Genomic DNA, 15,237 nt, shown 5'->3' with positions numbered 1-15,237 from the left:
GTTACTTATCTCGGCGAAGAGAGCATCTCCAGCTCTTCTGAGCAACCGATCACGAGCGCGGCGTTGACCCAATGGAAGGCGTTTATTTCAGAGTGAACAGCTGGCATTTCCAAGTTGTATGGACTCGGTGTGATTGTACTCATTTTGTGTAGGCGCCGTAGCCGTCATGAATGTAGGTGATAATAAGCATCGACTTATGGTAGATACTGGACTACGGAGTACACCGTATCCAATGAGCAGAGGTATAAAAAGACTAAGAATGCCGACTAATCAAACGTGCCAAGAAGTTATCTTATCGGTGACTCAAAGACTGTCCGGAAAGCCGACATCGCCCCCCGCCCCGCTGTGGAAAAAAAAAGCCCTTTGCCCTTGACCCGGATCCTCCCCCAGAACCAGCGATTAGTCAATCTTTCTTTCTTCTTACATCCTCTTCAATTGATCTCCTTCTACTCAGTTTTTGAGTACTCTCACGCCCATCATGTGTGGAATTTTCGCGTGTCACCAGTGCGTTGCACCCTGAATCCTTCAACAATCTCCCACCCTTGCCCCGCCATGGCTCCATTCCCCGGACGCGCACTTTTGGCGAGGGGTGGGATGGTTGACTCAATGCTAACCCAACGACTCCAATAGTCACCCCGATGTGCAGAAGTTCAAGCCCACGGCTCTGCGCATGGCTAAGGCGTAAGTATTTCTCTATATTCTGCGCAATTGTCTCTTGCTTGAACTATAGAATTTGTCGCTAACCCTACCCCTCGTTATATAGCATCCGTCACCGTGGTCCCGATTGGAGTGAGTCACAACTGGAAGCGCAAGAGGCGATATGATCAATTGGCAGCTAGGAGGTTAACAACAACACTTTCCAACAGGCGGAAACTTCATTGGCGATTCTACTAGTGAGTTCGACCGAGTAATTAAGGTTGTCGCGTGTCCTCATACTAACCCCTGTCGTCTTGCAGTCCTCGCCCACGAGCGTCTGAGCATTGTCGGTGTCGGTATGTCTATCGCCCCAACAAGAACGATAATTGCACCTCAATACCAGTCGCTAAAGATTATTTTCCCATCCAGACTCCGGTGCCCAGCCCCTGGTCAACGATGACGAGACCCTTGCCCTCGCCGTCAACGGCGAGATCTACAACCACCGTATCCTGCGGAAAGCCCTGAAGACCAAGTACAACTTCAAGACCCACTCTGACTGTGAGGTCATCATTCCTTTGGTATGTGGCTATGGGGGATATGGGATATCTGCATTCATCGGTGCGCAATTGCTGATTCATTTCTCACTAGTATATGGAGCACGGCCTCGATGCCCCTAAGCACTTGGACGGCATGTTCTCCTGGGTCCTCTGGGACAAGAAGCAGGACCGTGTCGTTGCTGCCCGTGACCCCATCGGTATCACCAGCTTCTACCTTGGTCGCTCCTCCGAGACTCCCGGTGCTGTCTACTTCGCCTCCGAGCTCAAGTCCCTGCACCCCGTCTGCGACGACATCATTGCCTTCCCTCCCGGTCACATCTACGATTCCAAGACCGACAAGCTGACCCGCTACTACGAGCCCAAGTGGTGGGACGCCGCCAAGATCCCCTCCACCCCCGTTGACTACAAGCTGCTCCGTCACTCCCTGGAGAAGTCTGTCCGCAAGCGTCTGATGGCCGAGGTTCCCTACGGTGTTCTGCTTTCTGGTGGTCTGGACTCCAGTCTGGTGGCTTCCATCGCTCAGCGCGAGACTCTGCGTATGCAGGAGGCTGCCCACGCCGCCGCTAAGAACGGTGTCGATAACTCCGACCTCGTCGGTATCGACGAGGAGAACGATCTCTCTACTGTCACCACTTTCCAGCAGCTGCACTCCTTCTCTATCGGTCTGCCCGGTGCTCCCGACACCGAGGCCGCCAAGGAGGTCGCCAAGTTCCTGGGCACCAAGCACCACGCTTTCACCTTCACCGTCGAGGACGGCCTGAACGCCCTCTCCGACGTCATCTACCACCTCGAGACCTACGATGTCACCACCATCCGTGCCTCCACCCCCATGTACCTGCTGTCCCGCAAGATCAAGGCCATGGGTGTCAAGATGGTTCTGAGTGGTGAGGGTAGCGACGAGATCTTCGGTGGTTACCTGTACTTCCACGCCGCCCCCGACAAGGAGGAGTTCCACAAGGAGACCGTTCGCCGTGTGAAGAACCTGCACCTGGCTGACTGCCTGCGTGCCAACAAGTCCACTTCCGCCTGGGGTCTTGAGGCCCGTGTTCCCTTCCTGGACAAGGAGTTCCTCGAGGTTTCCATGGCCGTTGACCCCCAGGAGAAGATGATCACCAAGGAGCGCATTGAGAAGTACATCATCCGCAAGGCTTTCGACACCACCGACGAGCCCGAGACCACCCCTTACCTGCCCGAGAAGATTCTGTGGCGCCAGAAGGAGCAGTTCAGCGACGGTGTTGGCTACAGCTGGATTGATGGTCTGAAGGAGCACGCCGAGCAGCAGATTACCGATGAGCAGATGAAGAACCCCAAGCCCGAGTGGGGCTCTGATATTCCCGATACCAAGGAGGCGTACGTTTTATATTCCCAGGGCATGAAATTGGCAACTTTAATACTGACTGATCTTTTCTTTAGTTACTGGTACCGCTTGATGTTCGATGAGCACTTCCCCCCTACTTGTGCCGGTACCGTCGAGCGCTGGACCCCTACCTGGTCCAAGCAGAGCGATCCCAGTGGCCGGTAAGTCTTGTCCCGGTTTGCTTTTTGTGACAACAACCAATGCTAACATACATGTACAGTGCCATTGCCATTCACAACGCCAAGTATGATACCGTCTAAATCCACCTTCATATGAAATATAAAAAAGGGAAGGTTGTTTGTTCTTAGATCAGTTCACGTTGGGCATGATAGAGCTCTGGAAAAGAATGCAAAGAAGTGTATATACCCAGCGGTGGTTTCTCTGTAAAAATAAGTCAAAATATTGTGCTAGTATACTTAAACCCACAAATATAGCTCTTCACATACTCCACTATCTGCATCCAAGTCGTCATTCACTCGAATACTACGACATTCCTCGGGTAAACTCGAGTCTTCACCTCATTCCCGCCGATCGGGGCTTACCTAATATCCTTTTACCGGCGGGCTTTCCCGGCAACCGAGCAACGACCAATCACGAGGCTTTGAACGGCCCGTGGCTGGAGCCCCTTCCCACCTCTCCCCAACATCATCGCACTCCTTCTCCTTCTTTCTTCTCCTCATCCACGAGTATCCCTGTCTCTATACATTCACCATGTCTGCTCCTGCTGCTTTCTCCGACATCGCCAAGGCGGCCAATGACGTACGTATAGCTCTATGATGCTGGATGCTACAGATTTCACCGCCAAAAAGGAATTCTCGAAGCTAATGGCCCCCGACAGCTCCTGAACAAGGACTTCTACCACGCCAGCCCGGGTATGTCTAGCTGCCCCCTACTCTCTTGAAAGCTCTGCTAATTCATCTGCAGCGTCCCTTGAGGTGAAGTCCAAGGCCCCCAACGGTGTTACCTTCACCGTCAAGGGCAAGTCCGCCCACGAGGGTTCCATTGCTGGCCAGGTGAGTTTTCTCGAGGACGCCCCTCCTCAGTCCCTAGCCCGCGTGGCGGGACTAGCAACCCCGTTTCATACTGACTCCAATTCTTCCTATCACAGCTCGAGGCCAAGTACGTTGATGCGCCCACCGGTAAGGGCCCCATCCAGCGCAAACCACCCGATCCCGGCGCGTCCAAGGCTCGGCCCATGACGTTTTTTCTGTCGTGCGGCCACCTCGTGTCGCGCCAGGTGACCCTTTTTGTATTTTCAAACACTACCACGCATTCAATTAAGCTAATGCTTCGTCCCCGCCCAGGCCTTACCCTGACCCAGGCTTGGACCACCGCCAACGCCCTCGACACCAAGCTCGAGCTGGACAACAACATTGCCAAGGGCCTCAAGGCTGAGATCCTTACCCAGTACCAGCCCGCCAAGCAGTCCAAGGGTGCCAAGCTCAACCTGTACTTCAAGCAGCCCAACCTGCACGCCCGTGCCTTCTTCGACCTCCTGAACGGCCCTACCGCCAACCTCGACGCCGTCCTCGGCCACGAGGGCTTCCTGGTCGGTGCTGAGGGTGGCTACGACGTCAACAAGGCTGCCATCACCAAGTACTCCGCTGCCGTCGGTTACTCCGTTCCCCAGTACTCTGCTGCCATCACTGCCAGCAACAACCTGTCCCTCTTCTCCGCCTCTTACTACCACCGCGTCAACGCTCAGGTCGAGGCCGGTGCTAAGGCTTCCTGGGACTCCAACTCCGGTAACGCCGTCGGCCTCGAGGTCGCCAGCAAGTACCGCCTGGACCCCTCTTCCTTCGCCAAGGTGAGTACACCCAGAAGTTTGGATTGAGACTAGCCGTTTGAGACCCAACTAACTTTTATCTCTTTTCTTCCCATCAGGCCAAGATCAACGACCGCGGTGTCGCCGCTCTGGCCTACAACGTTCTCCTCCGCCCTGGTGTCACCCTCGGCCTGGGTGCCTCTTTCGATACCCAGAACCTGAACCAGGCCGCCCACAAGGTTGGCGCCAGCTTCACCTTCGAGGCTTAAGTGCCTTCCCCTCGCCAACTCCTTGGTAACTCGAGAGTCCTCGTATGAGGATTCTTGGGGAAGTTTGTAATTCTTCATTGCTGCGCCGATCCTCCCAGTACTTTTTGGCCAGAATGGCGTTTTCAGTGAAGGTTTATCTACACTCCGTTCTCAGATAATCTTGTGCGTGTCGTAGTTTTTTAACCGCGAGCGCGCTTTGTATATCAAATCTAAAGCTTTTCCTTTGTTTGACAAAGAATTATTTATTTGTAATAATCACCCAATGATTCTTCACGTCAAGGGTCAGCCAGCTACCTGAGCATGGCATACAAAACCAACAATAGGAGTATCGTACACGACAGTAAACCACCAAGCATGTCCCTCCTCCCATATTCTCAAGAAGAACTAACTCCGTCCTTCCTCTTCTTCCCACTCTTCCCATCCTCCCCACTGCTCGTAACAGGTATCTGAAATAACCCCGTCATAGCACCAGCAGCGACTAATATCCCACAAACAACCACAAACCGAAACAATCCAAAATCCCCACTCCCAATAAACGAATCCGCCGTCTCCCTCGCCGCAGATCGAGCCTTGGATATGCGTTCCCGCCGTCTCGCATCCTCCGCTTTTTGGGTGCGGAAGTGTCCGCGCGCATTGAAGTGGCCCAGCGGATTGCGGTCGATGAAACCCATTGGGTCTTCGGGGTCAGCTTGTTTGCCGGTCCCAGCCGTCCCTCCAGATCCAGATCCAGCCGATGAAGTACTTCCAAACCCACCACCAGCACCAGCACTCGGCCCAGCCTTCCCAGCTGCATACCCATCCCCCCTCCTCCCCGTCTCCCCATAGCCCCCCTGCGCGTAAAAACTGGGCGGCGGCCCCCGAAACGTTCCCCGCCGATTACTCAATCCACTCGCCGGTCTGGACCCCGCATACCCTCCTCCCCCGTGGCTGCCTTTATGTAGATTCGCCGAGTGACTGCTGTGCGAGCCTTGTGGGTAGGGGGAGTGTGGATTGTGCACGTGTGCGCGGTGAAACCCGTTATCCCGGTCGTAGGTTGATCGCTTTTGTGGGTTCGACAGGATCGAGTAGGCGGAGGAGATTTTTGCGAAGCGTTGGCTGGCGGTTGGGTCTGTGCGGTTGCGGTCTGGGTGGTGGCGTAGGGAGAGGGAGTAGAATTTTCTGGGACGGTATTTAGATATCTGCTTTGCTATGGAGCGAGGAGGAGCGAGGAGATGGTGAGGGGGAGGGGGAGGGTGGTGGTGTAGACGGACTTTTTAATTTCAGCCGGGGTCGCTGTTATCGGGACGTCTAGGATTTCATAGTGATTTTGTTCTTTGCGTAGAGAGACGCTCGTTGAGAAGGACTTGGACTGCGCGTGTAGTAGGGAAGGGTGTGTTGTATGGTGGTGTTGTGTTCTCGTTGGTCGCGTGGACGTGCGATGATAACGGGTGAGAGTGCGCCGATTCCCGTGGATAACGCGCGGAGACGAGGGTAGACTCGTTGGTTGTGGGCATTGGAGGAGGAAGAGAGGGTTTGTGCGGGGTGGAGGCATTGCCTAGGTTCTAGTGTTGGTTTTGGCGCATGAAGGGAGCGGAGAGGAGGGAGGGAGAGGGGAGCTGTGTGAGGAGGAGTTGGAGTTGGCGGGAGATCAGAGACCCGGTTGATCGATCGGAGTGGCGTCATCGGCGAGTTTGGGGTGTGGGTTAGGAGTGCCTCAGTTTGGGAGTTTAGTCAAGAAACATTTGATTTAAAATTCAGATAGTATTTTCTACTATATAGCTTAGTTTTTGGTGATTTTTTGTGAATTAATTAAAGTCATTCCCTTAGTGTTGTGTAAAGTGTACCCTTGAGCCAGCTGATGATCAGATTAGATAACGTAGTTTGCTTTGTGGATTCCTGAGGATTCTACTAGGACTAGCAGCTATATAAAGCTCCGTTGGCAAAGAAAATGTGGGCTGGCTTTCTCTCGCTTTCAACATCATCCATATATATTATTATAAAGCGCTCTTTCCCTATTCACTATTGCTGTTTACATCATCTTCTCCTGTCGGCTTCAGTATTTACGAAGGCCAGAAGCCTTCCGCCATTCCAACTCTCGATCTTTCAATCGACCTGCACAATGAAAGTATTTGAAGCTACCTGAGATTCTGCAAAATGAATATTTTGTAAGTTTCCCCGTTATATCAGACACGAGAGTTAACCTTGAAACACTGACACAGCCAGATATAGCTATTCCCCATTAAACCGTCATCTTCAGGGTGTATATCCAGCATCCCGATATCATGACGGAACACAGGCTGGAATATTCCATGGTCCCAGTGAACAGTTGGACTAGTGATCTATTACTTCAGAAAACCCCGGCAGTTAATGCAGTAGCTGAACGCAATGGGACAGAATTACCCGACCAACGTGCAGCTTTGGCTCTGGCGCAAGGTTGAACTCGCTCGTCGCCTCCTTGCCCCTCTTGTTCTGGGAAGTTCCTTCGTTTCATTATACCTGAGTGGAACAAGCAAGATTTTGGGCCATGGTTTGACTCGACCTTATGCACCCACCATTCCAGTTGTGATGTAATTTTATTTTCCGATTTTGGATCTGCTATTCTATTTTCATGGTCGTTTATTTATCGCTCGAGCTTTTTATCACCCCCCTCACGACTTCGGGACAACCAACTCACGAAAGCAATTCTCTATTGGTCGATGACAACAGGATACCATACAGTTAGATACTCGCTTATCGACGGTGATCCTATCCTAACGAATATCTCACTTTTTCAACACCCCTGTCTCACTCTTCCGCTATCTATCCTTCTCCAGATTATCTGTTTTCCAAAATGAACCCACCTCAGTCTCCTCGGCCCATTCTACACGCCACCCTTGTGTTCGGCGTCATCCAACTCCTGCCTGAACGTCCTCGAGACTTTTGAAGGAAACACCGAAAAGATGGATATTTGCAGTACATTAAGCTCACATCCAACAAGCCCTGGTATCTACCGGATCCTAGACATGCGGCCCAGTCCGGTAAATCCCACTGAGGGCCACGATATCCAGACGCCCATGCCCGCCCTAACGGGATGGGAAGATGATATTTCTATCAAGGGTAGCCCTGCCACTGCTAATGGGCAAAAGGATACCAGCCAACCAGACTGGCCGGAGTTGCCTAACGATGGCTACTGGAACGAAATGGCGGCTCACGAAACGACAGAAAAGACCGAGAAAAGGAAAGAGAACGCCTGCGAAAGCAAAAGGGCAAGTACGTAACCTGTTATGTACAATCAAATTGACACACATCCTTCTCGCTTCCTTAAGTTTGGAACACGCTATGCCGCCATGCACTATGCCAGTTGATTGACTGATCGACTTGTATACTGTGAAACTTTTAAGCCATGATTGCTACCTACGTGGGTTTCTCGCTTATCCACGGAACAAGATACTCGTCATTGAAGACACAAGAAGTGGATGGAAGATATGCAAGCAGACTTTGATCACCAGGGAGAAACTTGGTGATTACGAACGCCCTACCCACAAGCGATCCTCCGTGTAACTGGTAAGCCCTGGTTTCCAGGGTACTACCTTGGCTGTTCCCATTATCAGCCGCCTCCGATGCAGAGGAAGACAAATGCGCGACCACCCGAGACCAAGGCCGTTAGACAGCGTCTACTGTCCAGATTATATAATGACTAGAGGCCCGGTCTCCTCTATTATGCGGGAGCCTGTCGCCCAAGATAACATCTGACGCCTCGTCGACTGGTCATACACACCGACCTCATACCTTTCTACAAAGCTCGGGGAGAGACAGAAATACTTGCCCTCTCGATCCCGCCCCCAATTTCCATGAACGAACCAGTGATGAGAAATCCCACTTCCTGCCAGGGGCCTTTCCTCACGGCCCTGACGATAACTTAGTCCAATCGCGGAAACATGGATCACACCTCACAAGGCTGTGAGCATGGATGACTTCACCCTGGTAGCACCGAACGTCTATTCTGGACACGCGTGGACTCGGGTCAATATGCAGTGGCTAAAATCCTCTGAAACGATAGGGCATTCTGTTTTAGCGACCTACAGGTTTTCGATCTAAAGTGTCTTTTGAAGTATAGAGACCACTATATATTCCACTTTATATTCCATTCCGTAGATAAGGTAACGATAGCGGGAAACTGTACAGCAATCTCAGCCTGGAGTTTTCTGAACTGTACCTTACTTATCATTCGATGTTTGAGTTGAAGTTCTTTTATAATATTCGTCTCGTACACTAGTTAGTCCATCCAGCTGACCACTGACTAATCCTTTGAAGCGGGACCGATGGTGGCGGCTCCTGCCCCGCAAAGTGGATTGCCGTCTCAAGGACCCAAAGCTACTGTACTACACACCTTCAACGACGAGACCTTATTAACCATGAGCCATGCCCTTCTCCAATCTCCCGCCGGAGCTTCTTCTTCTCATTGGGGAACATCTAGAATGGGAGGAAGACCTTCACAATTTCTGCTTGGTTAACAGGCGTTGTTCCGCCGCTATCAATGACCTGCTCTATCGACGCGTAGTGGATAACCTTCATCGAGGTATCAAATCCTCAGCGCTAGAATGGGCAGCAACACACGGAAAGATCGATTGTGTGCGGGAGCTCCTCAAAGCTGGTGTTCCTCCAAGCACTGTCTGCCATCAACCCTGGCATCCGATCATTCTTGCGGCGAAAAATGGACACCGTGATGTTCTCCAGTTATTTTTGGACGCGGGGGTGGATCCCAATCCACCCACGGGTTTCTATCTAGAGCCAGGAATACCTCACAGATGGGAGCTAGAGGAGGAGGAGGAGGAAGAAGATCAAGAAGCACAAGGAGAAGCGGAAGCTGAAGCAGTGGACCGGGAATTCGCTAGGATGCAACAAGCAACAGAAGAGCAAGTACAAGAACTGCAGTGGCAAGAGGTACAAGAGGAACAGGAAGAAGACGACAGTGAAGAGGAACACGACCAATGGGTTCTAGGCAAAACGGGCAACCCACTAACATTCGCCATCGCGAATGGACACGACGAGATTGTCCACCTCTTAATCAATCGTGGGGTTGAAGTGGAATATCCGGCTGATACTGACGAATTTACACAACCTTTGGCGGTCGCGGCTCAAAAGGGCAACTTGCCATTAATTCAATTTCTGCTCGAAAAAGGATGCAGTCCCTATATCTGTGACGATCGCAATAGGAGCGCATTTGCGTATGCTGCTGCTCATCACGGCACCGAGCTACTCCAAGCATTCATCGATGCAGGAGCGGACCCCAGAATCAATGAAACTACGTACACTGTGCTGTACGCTGCAGTTGAAGGGGGAAATACAGCAGGATTCGAATACCTCATCGAACATGGAGTCGATCCTGATGGCCCCCAGGAGAAAGGGCTTCAAGAATATCTTTTCAGAGCGACAGTTAAAAGACATTTTGAGGTAGCCCGGATCATTCTCTCGATGATTGACATCGACGACTTCATCTGTGGTGCAGAGCGCATGAAATTCCACGTGTTCTTCCTTTCCGTCGTAAGTTGTGGCTTCATGGATGTGGTGGAGCGTTGTCTTGAGAAACGTACCGTTTCGGATCGTGATTTCTGGACAACCACGGTGGGTATGGCACTTCAATCCTCGGCTCGAGACGGAGACACAAAAATGTCAGAGCTACTATTAAACTATGGGGTGGATGTCAATGGTCCAGAAGGTGGTCTAGACACACCACTCTACTACGTTGTTCACTCAAGAAGGGTTCGGCCAAATTTTATCGACATGGTCAAACTCTTGTTAGATCGAGGGGCTAGCATGTACAACATGGGTGTGACACATTCCTTGTTCATAACTGCTCTTATTTTGGGCAAGGTTGAGATTGCACGGGAACTACTGCGACGGCTTGATCAATCGCAGATTGACGTTGACATGAGGAGTACGGGCCTTATTCAATTCGCTGTGGCTGGGGGCGTACCCGGACTGCAGCTAGTGCTTGAACATGGCTTAAAATTGAACCCGAATAACTCGTCGCATCAAAGTGGAATGTAGCGAGCAGCCCGATCAGCAAATGTCGAGCTTTTGAAAATCTTCCTTGATGCAGGATTCGATGCGAATTCCATCGATCCAACGCCAGGCCATGGCAGCATGCACGTCTTAACGACGGTCCTGACATGTTCTCGCCAGGACGATGCAGAGGCAGCGGCTGAGCTGCTATTGGAACGAGGCGCCGATATCGAGGCTCGAAATGAATTGACCGACGAGACACCCCTGTTGTTCATGGCAGGGAGAACGGGGAGTCCACCAAGATGTCGAATTCAGGAGCGCGCGGCTCGTTTTCTATTGAAGAACGGTGCCAACATGTTCTTCGTCAATAACCGTGGACAGAGTCCTTTGGCCAAGGCTGCTTGCAAAGGCAATATCGGCATTGTCAAGATCCTTTTGGAGCACTTGAGCACCATCCCCCTCGCTTCAAAGGATTGGGGCGATACTTTCGTTGGTGCATATCACACCGAATACCGAGACATCAGAAGAGTCCTATCTCGGTGGTTTTCGCGGCAGTTATACCCTCCCTTGCCCTAGAATACTGATCGACTCGAGTATAGAAGATCATAGTATTTAACGCTGTACATGCTGGGGAAGCCTGCAAAAGAAGTCTGTATCTGTAGATATGAACCTACATGGTAATATCGCATCTTCGAAGACTTATCGGAACACGGTTACTCTGTAGATTGAGGATTCAAAATATAGGGAGTTTGAAGACTTTGGAAATAATATGCCCTCTTTTGGAGGAATACATCAAGCCTATTTCCACGTAATTTCATGTTTCTATACTGAGTCTGCTACATTTCCCAGTGCAAACTTGAAGAAAAAAACATGTAATTAAAGTCCTGCCGTGACTTTGGTATGTGTCTAAGATTGAAAACGGTCACTTTTAGTGCTAAAAAGGTCTCCTCAAACGATAGAAGTATAGACTGAAGTATTTAGCTGGCTTGCTTAGTTGGAGAATGCTCCGTCATTAAGCGGGTCGTATCTTATCGCCTGCGAAAATCTTTCCCCGACATCCGAGTTGCCTCCCCTCTTCCTCCTCCACTCCACTGCAAGTCCTCCATACTACACAATGGCAGCCCAGGCGACCGAGAAGCTGGAGCAGCTGGATCGTGAGTCTCGCCAATAATTATCTCGCCCTATGTACGGTACTCATCAGGCTTTCTAGTGAACGGCCAGAACGGCGCCCAGGCCGACGCCGCCGCTGCTGGCCAGGCGGTCCCCGGCGAGGCAGAGGACGATTCTGACGACGACCAAGAAGATGGAGAAGGCGCACCGGATGCTGGCGCAGCTGGTGGTATGTGTTTTTATCTACAATTTGATACTTTTACGACCCCGCTTTCCGGACCCCGCACCCGCAAGGTTTCAAAATGAGGCTAACGATAGTGTCGCACGACAGCCGCCAAAAAGAAGAAGAAGCGCAAGTCCAAGAAGAAGAAGAAGGGCGGCGCCAAGGTCCAGAGCTCCCCGCCACGAGTCCCCGTCTCCAACCTTTTCCCCAACAACGTATACCCCGAGGGCGAGATTGTCGAGTACAAGAACGACAATGCTTACCGTACAACCAACGAGGAGAAGCGCTACCTCGATCGCATGAACAATGATTTCCTTCAGGAGTATCGCCAGGGTGCTGAAGTCCACCGTCAAGTCCGCCAGTATGCACAGAAGAACATTAAGCCCGGCCAGACTCTGACGGAGATCGCGGAGGGTATTGAGGACTCTGTTCGTGCCTTGACTGGCCACTCGGGTCTGGAGGAGGGCGACAACCTCAAGGGTGGTATGGGTTTCCCTTGCGGTCTGAGCATCAACCACTGTGCGGCACACTATACTCCCAATGCCGGCAACAAGATGGTCTTAAACCAAGGTGATGTGATGAAGGTTGATTTTGGTGCGCACATCAACGGTCGCATTGTGGACAGTGCCTTTACCATGAGCTTCGACCCTGTTTATGATCCGCTTCTGGAAGCGGTCAAGGATGCCACCAACACTGGTATTCGGGTATGTTCACCCCTGGGGAAATGACTTGTGGAATCGGTCTAACATGTCTATAGGAAGCTGGAATTGACGTCCGTATGAGTGATATCGGTGCCGCCATCCAGGAGGCCATGGAGAGCTACGAAGTCGAGCTTAACGGAACTATGTACCCCGTCAAGTGCATCCGTAACCTGAACGGTCACAACATCGAGCAGCACGTTATTCACGGTGGTAAGAGCGTGCCTATTGTCAAGGGCTCCGACCAAACGAAGATGGAGGAGGGTGAAGTCTTCGCCATCGAAACCTTCGGAAGTACCGGCAAGGGTTACGTCCGGGAAGATGTTAGTCCCCTAACTATACGGCGCGATTGATCGGGTACTAACCTTGTATTAGATGGAATGCTCTCACTACGCCCTTGCTGCGGATGCGCCCAACGTTCCTCTCCGCCTTTCGTCTGCTAAGAACCTCTTGAACGTTATCCACAAGAACTTCGGCACCCTGCCTTTCTGCCGTCGCTATCTTGACCGATTGGGCCAGGATAAGTACCTCCTCGGGGTATGTTATATCAAGCAACTCTCTTTGAGAAAATGCACTAATTCAAATGTAGTTGAACAACCTGGTCTCCTCTGGTATTGTCCAGGATTACCCTCCCCTTTGCGATATCAAGGGCTCTTACACTGCTCAATATGAACACGTATGTCCTTATCGTACAGTCCCTGTTGACTTTGATTGATTGCTAACCCAACCTGCAGACCATCCTCCTTCGTCCTAACGTAAAGGAAGTGATTAGTCGCGGCGACGACTACTAGGATGTTCAAGGGCACATGAACTAGTTTAGAAACCATAAACGACATCTACCACGAAATAGTAGCGATGATCTTTCATTTGTCTATCTCGTATATCATACCTGTAATATTGAGAACTTATGATAAACGTAAACGATTAGTCTCTGCCCAGAGCTCGCGGAGCCTTGCGGGAAGGGAAAGAGGCGCTTTCCATAGGTCAAGCTGTGATTCTAAGCCCCTTTCCCCACGGTCCACTGGTTTATCCTTCGGGCGTCCCACTTATGGGGGCGCTTTTTGTCTTATCTACGGGTGATGGTATTGGCTTATTAGTATTGCCAGGCCTTTGAATGGACCTTCAATACTGTGGCATATGCACTAGGCCTAATGTAGGCACATCGGGCCATACTAGTACATCGAGCGTCCTTGATTATTGGCTGGAAGACAAGGCGGTCTATCCTCCAGATCCTGCGCTGCAGTTTGGACGTGTGTAAGATGCTGACGTGTATGAGCGAATAATTTAGCCTCTTTGGAGAATCTAAAATATAAAAGGACGTCGCTGGAACTTTTCATGTATGCTCACCCGAACACGAGCTCCATCGATCCGTGGTCCTTTTTTAAGCCAATGGCCTTCACACCTCTTCAGCCACCAGTCTCTCAGAGACCGACATTTGTATCTCCCAGCGCGATAAAACACAATGTTAGTAAATTATCTCCTTGAAGCTCCAGGGAATTGATAAGACCGCATGCTCAAAAAGATGAAGATCATTCGAGATCAGTTCACAATCACTACCTGGCTCCTCATCGGAGCAGTCCTACACGGTGTCCTCAGCTATATTCTACCAACCCACTACGCGCTTCTTCCCGCAGTACTTACTTTGTCCCTCCGATCCATCCATACATTACTTCAGCATTATGGTTTAATAAATAACCGTGCGGCCGAAGGCGTTGTGAGAGGGAAATTTAGTGCCCAAATTCCCGATCGCGAGGGAAATACACCTTCGCAACCCGCCGAGCATGAAGTCGTGGTTCTACATTTGGCGACGCGATCAAATCAGTATGGATTCTTGAATTTTGATCGACTATTACGGATTATAGCTGACACAGATATACAGCCCTCTGGGGCTATGGGCTCCTGGTTACCAACAGGTTTCCAAGTACATGCAAGGACTCCTCGCCGATCTGAGTCAGAACTCACACGAGAATGGCTGTAAGTGTTTTCTTTCTGTTGACTATGTCGAATATCAAACTAAAATGATAAAGTCCTCGGATCAACAAGTTGGATGCCCGTCTCAGAGCGCAAAACCTCGAACCAGCTCATGGTCGCCGTCTACTTCCGTACTTATAAGGATGTTTATACTTGGGCACACAGCCCTATGCATCTCAAGGTGTGGAAATGGTTCAACAATGTTTCACGTCAGCATCCACACTTGAGCATTATGCACGAGACGTATATAGCTCCAAGGGGTCACTCGGAGAATATTTATGTCAACTTTCATCGGACTGGTTTGGGTATGTTTCTGGCTCCTTTTTACCCTGACATAGTCACCAGAACTAATTTATTTAGCTGCTACAAATACGAAGGTCAAGGTGGACGAATCTGCTGAAAAGGACAGTTTCCAATGGATTAGCCCTCTGGTCGATGCTAGCAGGGGTGCATTGAGATCGTCTCGTGGTAGACTGGGCACGGCTGATGGGGCTGATAATGATCAGTATAAACTAGTGGATTACTGAGTCTTGCTGAGAGTTTGGTAGGTGCAAAGATGCAAGTTGTAATCGGAAGAGGGTGATTTTATCGCAGAAGAGATGAAAAGCCAAGACATTTCTACGGCTCTGGGCCATGGAAATTAGCTTGGGGCCGTGATCTAGTCGCAAAATCTGACTCTACCCAATT

The 15,237-nt window shown here is 50.8% G+C and overlaps 8 protein-coding genes across 8 annotated transcripts; 7 read left to right on the top strand and 1 right to left on the bottom strand.

Annotated features, from left to right (window-relative positions):
- Positions 1-478: 478 nt before the first annotated feature.
- N7496_012646 (asparagine synthetase B) lies at positions 479-2,810 on the top strand (the record flags this gene model as incomplete). The annotated part of the gene is made up of 9 exons (XM_056705559.1): positions 479-504; positions 631-681; positions 764-789; positions 867-893; positions 957-992; positions 1,066-1,214; positions 1,285-2,543; positions 2,607-2,711; positions 2,771-2,810. The coding sequence occupies 9 exons, from the start codon at positions 479-481 to the stop codon at positions 2,808-2,810; spliced, it is 1,719 nt and encodes a 572-aa protein (XP_056549457.1).
- A 451-nt stretch (positions 2,811-3,261) lies between these two features.
- N7496_012645 (porin) lies at positions 3,262-4,584 on the top strand (the record flags this gene model as incomplete). The annotated part of the gene is made up of 6 exons (XM_056705558.1): positions 3,262-3,309; positions 3,389-3,422; positions 3,475-3,563; positions 3,659-3,689; positions 3,855-4,357; positions 4,435-4,584. The coding sequence occupies 6 exons, from the start codon at positions 3,262-3,264 to the stop codon at positions 4,582-4,584; spliced, it is 855 nt and encodes a 284-aa protein (XP_056549456.1).
- A 374-nt stretch (positions 4,585-4,958) lies between these two features.
- Positions 4,959-6,115, bottom strand: N7496_012644 (uncharacterized protein; the record flags this gene model as incomplete). Its single annotated transcript, XM_056705557.1, has 2 exons — positions 4,959-5,742; positions 5,835-6,115. 2 exons carry the CDS (start codon positions 6,113-6,115, stop codon positions 4,959-4,961), a joined length of 1,065 nt encoding a protein of 354 aa, XP_056549455.1.
- A 602-nt stretch (positions 6,116-6,717) lies between these two features.
- On the top strand, positions 6,718-7,001 carry N7496_012643 (uncharacterized protein; the record flags this gene model as incomplete). Its single annotated transcript, XM_056705556.1, has 2 exons — positions 6,718-6,728; positions 6,821-7,001. 2 exons carry the CDS (start codon positions 6,718-6,720, stop codon positions 6,999-7,001), a joined length of 192 nt encoding a protein of 63 aa, XP_056549454.1.
- Positions 7,002-7,565: 564 nt separating this feature from the next.
- Positions 7,566-7,820, top strand: N7496_012642 (uncharacterized protein; the record flags this gene model as incomplete). The annotated part of the gene is made up of 1 exon (XM_056705555.1): positions 7,566-7,820. The coding sequence occupies one exon, from the start codon at positions 7,566-7,568 to the stop codon at positions 7,818-7,820; it is 255 nt and encodes an 84-aa protein (XP_056549453.1).
- A 1,144-nt stretch (positions 7,821-8,964) lies between these two features.
- N7496_012641 (uncharacterized protein) lies at positions 8,965-11,124 on the top strand (the record flags this gene model as incomplete). Its single annotated transcript, XM_056705554.1, has 2 exons — positions 8,965-10,533; positions 10,594-11,124. The coding sequence occupies 2 exons, from the start codon at positions 8,965-8,967 to the stop codon at positions 11,122-11,124; spliced, it is 2,100 nt and encodes a 699-aa protein (XP_056549452.1).
- Positions 11,125-11,662: 538 nt separating this feature from the next.
- Positions 11,663-13,370, top strand: N7496_012640 (methionine aminopeptidase 2; the record flags this gene model as incomplete). The annotated part of the gene is made up of 7 exons (XM_056705553.1): positions 11,663-11,702; positions 11,759-11,887; positions 11,990-12,585; positions 12,639-12,902; positions 12,955-13,116; positions 13,169-13,255; positions 13,314-13,370. 7 exons carry the CDS (start codon positions 11,663-11,665, stop codon positions 13,368-13,370), a joined length of 1,335 nt encoding a protein of 444 aa, XP_056549451.1.
- Positions 13,371-14,089: 719 nt separating this feature from the next.
- N7496_012639 (uncharacterized protein) lies at positions 14,090-15,077 on the top strand (the record flags this gene model as incomplete). Its single annotated transcript, XM_056705552.1, has 4 exons — positions 14,090-14,400; positions 14,459-14,553; positions 14,607-14,855; positions 14,911-15,077. 4 exons carry the CDS (start codon positions 14,090-14,092, stop codon positions 15,075-15,077), a joined length of 822 nt encoding a protein of 273 aa, XP_056549450.1.
- Positions 15,078-15,237: the final 160 nt, after the last annotated feature.

Source organism: Penicillium cataractarum (genome assembly GCF_028827025.1).
Source record: "Penicillium cataractarum strain IBT 29864 chromosome Unknown utg000010l, whole genome shotgun sequence".
NCBI classification, from domain to species: Eukaryota; Fungi; Ascomycota; class Eurotiomycetes; order Eurotiales; family Aspergillaceae; genus Penicillium; species Penicillium cataractarum.
Note: the sequence above shows the minus strand (reverse complement) of the source record. Positions and strands in the feature narration are given on the sequence as shown.